Source organism: Bison bison, unplaced genomic scaffold (assembly GCF_000754665.1).
Source record: "Bison bison bison isolate TAMUID 2011002044 unplaced genomic scaffold, Bison_UMD1.0 scf7180017864334, whole genome shotgun sequence".
Lineage (NCBI taxonomy): Eukaryota > Metazoa > Chordata > Mammalia > Artiodactyla > Bovidae > Bison > Bison bison.
The window spans coordinates 1,889,623-1,897,898 of NW_011494906.1; the positions used below are offsets into that span (position 1 = coordinate 1,889,623).

At 60.5% G+C, this 8,276-nt stretch overlaps 1 protein-coding gene across 1 annotated transcript in view; it reads left to right on the plus strand.

Moving 5' to 3' along the window:
• Positions 1–8,276, plus strand: part of SYT7 (synaptotagmin VII) — a 38,868-nt gene that overhangs the window by 617 nt on the left and 29,975 nt on the right. Inside the window, exon 2 of the mRNA XM_010854063.1 lies at positions 4,257–4,336. Within this exon, the coding sequence (XP_010852365.1) occupies positions 4,257–4,336 (80 nt within the window). The remainder of the gene's footprint in view (positions 1–4,256; positions 4,337–8,276) is intronic.

The following is an 8,276-nucleotide window of genomic DNA, read 5'->3' on the forward strand; positions in this document are numbered from 1 at the left end:
CCATCCTGGTTCTCGGGGGTTTGTACAGGCACAAACGGCTTCTTTTCATTTTTAACGAGGGCTGGGAAATTAACGAGCAGGATTAGGCCATCAATAAGTAACGAGACCGTCAGGAGGGACATTCATCACCGGAGGGCGCCGGGATGGGGAGTCGGCTTGAATCACCCTCCTGCACCCCCGCAGCTCCCCAAGGGTGGCTGCCCTTGAGGCCGCCGCCCCATTCCCCCTTCTGCTGCCCCAGTTTGGAAGTGCTGCGGGGTCTTTGAGGATTGCAGGGGGCACCCCCGGAGGTGGGCCCAGAGGTGTCCCAGGTGTGGGGCGTTTCTGAGGCTTCGGTGAAGAAGGGTCACTAGCAGACACCTTCCATGCCCCAGATCGAGGATGGTGGGAGTGAGGTCAGGGTGCCACATTTTTCTCCCTGCCCAATCACAGAGGGGTGAGGGGAGGGGAGGGCTGTGGCCATGGGTACCGTGTAGGTGGGAGCTCCATGCCTCAGTCCTAATGAGGAGAAGGGGCAGATACCCCTGGGGCCAGACCCAAGAGGCCACCATGCTCCCTTCAGGACTGTGTGCCTGCAGTCCTTTCTGCGGGAAGTGCGGCATGTGTGCGCGTAGTCACGAGCGTGCGAATGCCCGTGAGACCCCTGTCTGTCCACCAGTGTGTGCCTAGGTGTGTGGCTCTGGGTGTGCACACAGACATATGGGACCAAGCCCCAGCAAACACAGAGCGCCCGGTGTGAATTTCCACTGAAAGGCAAGCCTGGGGGTTGGGGGTGTTCTTCTTCATCCCAGGATGTGCAGTTTCAGGCAGCCTGTTCCCTGGGGAGGATCCAGGGAAAAGGCCAACCCGGCCCCACGCGCGAGAGCGTGCGAGTATGTGTGTGTGACTTGGGCCCACTCCTTGTGTGCAGGTGCCAGGCTGGCTGCCCTGCATTGTTCCTGGATTTCCTGTCTCTGTGTCTGTCTCAGAATTTCAGGGGAGGTGGAGGAGGGGGCTTGGCCACGTGCCTGTGTGTGCCAGTGTCCTCGGAGGCCTGGGAGGGGCTGAGCCTGCACTGCAGCCCTGTGCGTCTTGTTGCAGGGCCCTTAGGCTGCCCGTCTGTCTGTATGTGAAGGCAGGGGACTGTCGTACGAACAGGCACTGCTGCTGACCTTGAGTGGGGGCTGTTTTGTACTGGGGGTGTCAGTTTTGAGGACATTAGTGTTGTGTGCGTGTGTGTGTGTGTTCTGCCCTGCACGGTGGGATGTGGATCATCTCATCACATCCCCATGTAAGTGCTGCAGTGTGTGTGTATGTGTGTGTGCATGCGTGCGTGTGTCTGTGTGTGCATGCGTATCTCTGTGTTTGTTGAGGGCCTCACCACTCACCTGGGGACAGGAGTTCAGAGATGACAGCTTTTGTAGCAGGTGGGGGGCTGTCACTGCAGGAAGTGCCTTGGGAAGCTGAGAGCTGCAGAACCTTTCCTGGCCCAGCCCCTCCTCCCAGCCTCCAGCCAGGAGCTTCCTCCGGGTTCCAGACCAGACCGGCACGTGTCCCTCTTTGACTTAATCCTCTGAGCTGCTGCTAGAACATTACTTTGGCCAGGACCCCCCAGTCCTGCCACCCCTTCCCCGCTGCCCCTCCACCTGGGTCTCAGAAGCCAGGGAGCTTTTTGTCCAGATTGTCTCCGGAAGGGGCTTTCAAATGCACCCCCCAACAGTTGCTGGGCTCTCCTTGCCTGCCTGTCCCCTCAGCAGCAGTGACGTGATACTTGACAGCCCAGATCCCATTTCCAAACATTAATAACTTCCTTAATCTCCAGCTGGCTTTTTCCGGATCAGCCTGGCCAACCCCCTCCCTGCTAAGCAGGCTGGGGGGGATCAGGCTCCTTTAGAGCCACCTAATTCTCCAGTGGGGAGGCTTCTTAAATGGCGTTAGTGGTAAAGAATCCACCTGCCAATGCAGCAGACGCCAAGAGACCCAGGTTTGATCCCTGGGTCGGGAAGATGCCCTGGAGAAGGAAATGGCAACCCACTCTAGTATTCTTGCCTGGGAAATCCCATGGATAGAGGAGCCTGGTGAGCAGGAGTCCATGGGATCGCAAGAATGGGCCACGACTGAGCACTTGTCAGCAGCAGTGTCTCCAGGACCCCAGCTGGGGTTCCTCTCTTTGCCCCATTTACTTCCCCCTGACCCCTAAAGCAAGTCCTGCCTTGGTTCCTATCCCCCATATGCCCCAGCTCCTCTGCAAAAGGATCGTTGCAGCTGAAGGGGAAGCTTCCCTGAGCTGTGGCAAGAAGAGGGGCAGGCAGAAGCTTCCAGAACACCCTGGGTGAGCCAAGTGCCTGGGCTTGGGGCAGGGGCCACGGACCAGTCTTGGAAGAGGGTGCTGGCCAGAGCAAGTTCCCTGAAGACCAAGAAGAAAAAGGAGAAGGGATGAGGGGTAAGGTAGGGACTGCCAGCAGATGCTCCCTGCCCCAGGCTGCCTGAACAGCTGGAAAACCACGGGGCCAGGGCTCCAGACTGAGGGTCCTGCCCATGAAGGGCCCTGGGCCACCACAGAGGTGCTCCAGGCTCCCCACCTTCCCAGGTGGAACTAGGAATTGTTTGGGGCTTGAACTTCTGGGTGATGATGGGAAGGACCAGAGCTAAGCTGAGAGAGGGCAGCTTTTGTGGACCCAAGGCATCCAGCAGCTCTGGTGGTTTTTTTTTTTTTTCCACTCTTTGGGTTCTGGCTCAGAACATCAGCCTGAGGCAGGGATGCCAGAGTGGGTGGGGCACCACACCAAATACCAGAGCCCATACAGTCCCTGCCATTGAGGGCTACATTCCCAGGGGTGGGAGCTGAAGTAGGGAAAGAGAAATATTAAAGCCGTGATAAGAACCTTGAAGGGTGAGGGACGAGGGCTCATCCAGGGATGCCACACCATTTCAGAAAGGAGGAAGGGAGGCTAGAGAGGGCAAGGGACGTGAGCAGGGTGACAGGGGGAGTGTGGGGCACTGCTGGGACAGGACTCTGGTGCCCCCAAGGCACAGGGGTGCTGGGGGGTGGCATGAGGGCCTTCCCCCCACTCCCCACTCCTCTTCCTGCAAGCTCCACTGTTGTTGTCCCTAAACAGGCAGCTCCAGTCCCAGGAAGGGGCTGCAGCTGGCAGGAGCGTCGGGGAACACGGCTGTGCGGCTTTTATTTTGCTTTAGGGAGAATGGAATAATTGACTGTTGTGGCTACGGTCTTGGCGCACATGACGGGATGTTGGGGAAATGTATGCCTGTTTGTGTGTGTGTGTGTGTGCACACGTGCGTGTGTGCATGTGTATGTGTGTGTGTGTCCCCGTCCCTACTCTGCTGGGCAGGGGCAGGCCAGTGCCCAGTGGGTGACAGCCCCAGCCCCTGCACTCCCCCTTCCCCGCCCAGGCCCGTGGCCCCTGGGTGCGCGTGAGGACGCTCGGTGGCCGCCAGGAATGTTAATGGTGCCAGGCTCTGCAGGAGCTAAATTTAGAAACCCAAACCGAGAAGGTGAATGGTGCTCACCTTCCCAGCAGCAGGCCCAGTCACCGCTGTAGCCGTGGCCCTTGCTCCAGCCAGGGGACCTGGCGTGCCCACCCCATGCCCATCATTCTGCCCGGCCTGTCCCTCCACGCATGCTAGTTGAGGACATCTAGGGGGCTGAGCCTGGCTGCCCCCAGCCCCAGAGTTCGTGGGCAGCCCTGCTTCCTTCCTATAGTGGTGGGTCCTCAAGCCCTGCCCTGCCTCACAGGCCCAGAGCAGAAGTGCCTCAAGGAGCCCCCAGACAGTAAGGGACATGGCCCCGGCAGGACTAGGCACAGGCCTTCTCCCCGCCCCCGCTGCTCACGTCACTGGCCACTGCCAACCTTGCCCTGCAGGATGCCACCCCCACCATCTGGGGGCAGTGACGTGGCCCGTGTGACGTGGCCAGGCACCTGAGGGCCGTCTGTCCATGGCAGAGGGAGATATGTTTCTGGGAGCCGAGCCAGAGCCCCAGGAGACAGGCAGGCGGGAGGGGCCTTGTCCCCAGGGGTCAGGGATGTGGTGCAGGTCAACGGGGCGGGGCATGGAGCCTAGGAACTGCCAACCGGGGAGCAGGGATGGGTGGGGGCCGGCACTCCTGGCTGGTGGCACCCTCAGACATTGGCTCTGGCCCTTGCCGCTGAGGCTGGGTTCCCATCCACTCCCCTCCCCGCTGGGGCCTTGCTCTGGGGAGGCAGGGAGAGTCCAGGCCCTGTCTCCCAGGACTGACCCTGGTGCTGTCTCCACAGGGCAAACGCTACAAGAACTCCTTGGAGACGGTGGGCACGCCAGACTCAGGGCGTGGGCGCAGTGAGAAGAAGGCCATCAAGTAGGTGCCAGGCTTCGAGTCTGGGGAGGGGCACGCAGGCAGTCCAGGTGGGAGGAGCCCCCGGGTGTGGTCACAGTTTCTCCTTTACACCTGGGTGCTGTGCTCTCTCCGCCAGCACGCCCATATACGCCCTCCCAGCACCTCAGAGTGACTCCAGGGCCCCACCTACTCTGCCCGTGCCTCCCAGAACCCTCTCAAGGCTCCAGGGCCCCCAGCCCTATCTCTGGCTGCCTTCATTCCCCCCATGGTCTGCCTCCTCCCTCAACCCGGGTCCTGGGTGCTCCATCAACCTGTACATCACACACGTGGTCCCCCAGCCCTGCCTGGCTCCCCTGCACCTCCAAGCTCCTCCCCCAGCTGGGGAGCCCCTTTCTGGGGGTGCGGTGGAGGGGGCTCAGACCCCACCCATGTTCTGAGGGTCACCTGGAAGGAGAACAGACAAGAACCCTGGGCACCCCGACAGAACCCAGTGCTGGGTGGCTCTTGGAAGCAGAGCGTTGGGGGAGGTCTCCCTGGTCACACCTGGTCCCCACTGCAAGTCTTGCTGCCCTGACTCCACCGGTTTCCCCATTTGGCTCTGTGATCCTTCTTCAAGTGGGCAGGTCTGCCTTGCCCTGCAGACCACTCTTGAGAGTCACTGGGAGACACTGGGATAAGCTCCCAACCCCGCCACTGGGGACTCTAGGAACTGGGTGAGGGGAGAGGCCTCTTCCTAGAGGGCTTTCTGCCCTGTGGCCCAATGGATCGTCCCCTTCCTCTCTGCCTAGCCCCGGCCTTTGCTAAGAGGCGGCTGGGCACCCTTCCATCTTAGCCTACCAGGGCCGAGCCTGCCAGCCAAGGGCTCTGCCTGGAAGCGGGGCCTTCCCCAGCCCCCCACGCCCGACTCCAGGCCCCACTGCTCCTGCCCACGCCTCCCCTCCTGCCCTTCCCCTGGTCCGTCTTCCTCTCTTCCTCCTACCCTCCTTCGCTCACCCTCTGCCCTGCTCCTGAGGGCTCCTTCCCTGCCCTTCCTCGGGCACCCCCCCTCTTTTTTCATCTCTTGCTCTGACCCTGTTTGGGGCCTTCACAGAAGCTGTGGGTGTGTGTCTGTGGGGGAGCGGGTAAGTGGAGGGGTGGGCCAGGCCGAGGTTGGGGGTGGGGAGGAGGCTCGGGAGGAGGCTGCCGGGAGCCTTTGAAGCTGGGTTTGGTTGCACATTCTCCAGTCTTCAAAGCTGAGAGCTGGCAGGTCTCAGGGGCTGTTGCAAGAGCCCAGGCCCCAGGCTTTCAGAAGGAGGGGAGGGACCACGTGGGGGAGCAGGGGCCAACCCAGATCCTGCGCAGCCTCTGGGCCTGACTCCAGTAGCCTCTGTAGCCACGGTCTGGGCCAGGGGGCCTGTCTCTGCCAGGTGACCATCACCTTCCTGGATAAGGGTGTGTGTGTCCCAGACAGTCCTAGAAAGGGCTGTGAGAGGAGATGGGATTCCAATAGCAGGGAGAGTGGGCAGCAGGCTCTGTCTGCTGGGACAGGGTCCACAGGTATCAGACCCTCAACCCCAGGCGAAGGAAGCCACCTTTCATGGCTGCATGCCCCCAGGTCCCTAGCCTTTGGCTTTTGCCTGGGCCCAAGCCAGCGGGCTTCCCTGGTGGCTCCGACGGTAAAGAATCTGCCTGCAATGTGGGAGATCTGGGTTCGATCCCTGGGTTGGGAAGATCCCCTGGAGCAGGGAGTAGCAACCCATTCCAGTGTTCTTGCCTGGAGATTTCCGTGGACAGAGGAATCTGGCAGGCTACATGGGGTCACAAAGAGTCGGACAGGACTGAGCAACTAACACACACACACACACACACACACACACACAGCCAGTGGGGCAGCAGGAAGCAGGGTTTACCTGCTGCACAATTGCCCCATGGGCTTGGGACCTCCTCCCAAAGGATCATGTTATCAAGGATTCTGAGAAGCTGCATCCTTTAATAGCTGTTTTTCAAACTGTTAATAGTGTTTCTCAAACTGTGTTCCTCAGAGCACTTGTGCCCCTGTAAAAGACTGATAGTGATCCCATGGATCCAGGGGTCCGTGACCAACTAAGTTTGGGAAACACTGATATGCATGGGTACGTTAAAGGCTCTGAGAAGCCCCTGCAGTAAAGAAATCAGTGTTTTGTAAACTTCTTTAATGAAAGAGCCTCTTTTCTGGTACTACCACACGCAACCCTAGGGACCGTGGGCTCCTTGGAACACAGCGGAGGAGGCCAGCCGGGCAGTGATGACCCTGGGTGGGATGGGCCTCAATTTTGGAGATCTGGAGGGGACAGAGGAAAAAAGCCTTCCAGCTGCTCCATTGCTCTGTTACGCTAGGGCAGGGGACCAGAGCGTGTCTCCGGCAGAGTAGGGAATAGGGTCTTCTGGGGAGGGAACCTCCCCGGGGAGCCCCCCACCACCACTCGGGTTGCCTTCCAGTGGCCTCCCTTGCTTCTCCCACTCCCGGCTCCTGCTGTACCCTGAGCTGGCTCAGGGCTTGGGCCTTGGACCCTGAGTACAGAATCCCCTGTGAGACATTCCCAAGGCACGCTCTGGCAGAGACTGTCCGCACCAGGGAGGCCCAAGGGGCCCCTGCCCACCCTCAGGCCCGGGGCGCTGTCTCCTCCTAGCCTGGGGAGACATCTCAGCTCCACTTCCTCTTTTTCTCCTTTGTTCGCCAGTCTGAGGCTGAGAACCAAGGTTGAGGTCAAATGCTGGGGCTGGCTGGAGGGAGTAGCAGGTCCCCCGAGAACATGTTTCCTCTGTCCTCAGGGGCTGTGCCTCCTGACGGTGTCCCCCACCCCCAGCAGGGCCCTCACCTTGGCCTTGAGCAGTGGCATGGCCTAAGCACATGCCATGCCCACCCCTGACATGCCCCCCAAGCCCCTTGCTGTTGATGCCTTCCTGAGGGCTCAGACATGACTCCTTTCTGGAATGTTCCTTTGGCCTGGGGGTTGCCCTCCTCTCACTGTGCTCCAGTTCTGCTCTTGGGGAGGTTCCCAGGAACCCAAAGAGCTGGTGGAACCCCTGGTCTTTGACTCCTGGGTTTTCCAGGCCACGCCTCCTGCCGAGGCTTCTGCTGCCCACCCCTAAGGGAGATCCCCACCTTCTCTGCGCTTCTAGCACACCTGCTTCTTCCGTAGGACATGTCACGGGGCAGGAGGGGTGGGGAGGCGGGCACACGGTCCCCTCCAGACCCAGCAGCTCCACTTTGGAAAGGGACAGGGATAGGCCAAGTACACGTCAAGAGCCGAGGCTGGGTCTGCCCCGTCACTCCCCTCGCCCAGAGAGGGGTAGTCTCCCTCCATGCAGGCCTCAGACCTCCACCTGAAGGGCCTCTGCTGACCCTGCTCACACCCTTTTCTGGGCTGACCCAACTACCACTTTTGTAGTGAGCAGAGGGTGCCTTCAGTTCAGCTGACATTGGGATAGTCTCCTGTGAAGGCTGTATCCCAGCCTTTCCTGAGGCAGGGAGAGAGCAGAGGAGGCCAGGGGGACCTGGGGCCAGTGGGAGGGCGAGAGACCAGCCAGGAGCGGGGCCTGTCACCAGAGTGGCTACCTTAAGTAGATGGAAGGGTGGGGAATTTTGAGTCTTATGGCTCAGTGTTTGCAGCCAACCTTCCAGTTTGACAGGCAAGGAGACCGAGGCCAGGAAAGGGGGCACGTAGCGGGTAGGCAGCAGGGTCTGATCTACCTTCCAGTCATTTCCAGCCAGAAACCAGCACGGCCTGTCCTCCTCCCCGTCCGCATACCATCACCATCCCACCCTAGGCTGAGTCCCGGCCTCTCCTCCCCCGCCACCTCCTCTCTCACCATCTTTCTCTCTCCCACCAGCTTCCGGGGTGCAAGGCTCCAGTCTGCCCGCCTGCAGCTCGCCTCCTTTCACCGACCTCTCCCGCCCTGGAGCGTGTGTGTGTGTGTGTGTGTGTATGTGTGTGTGTGT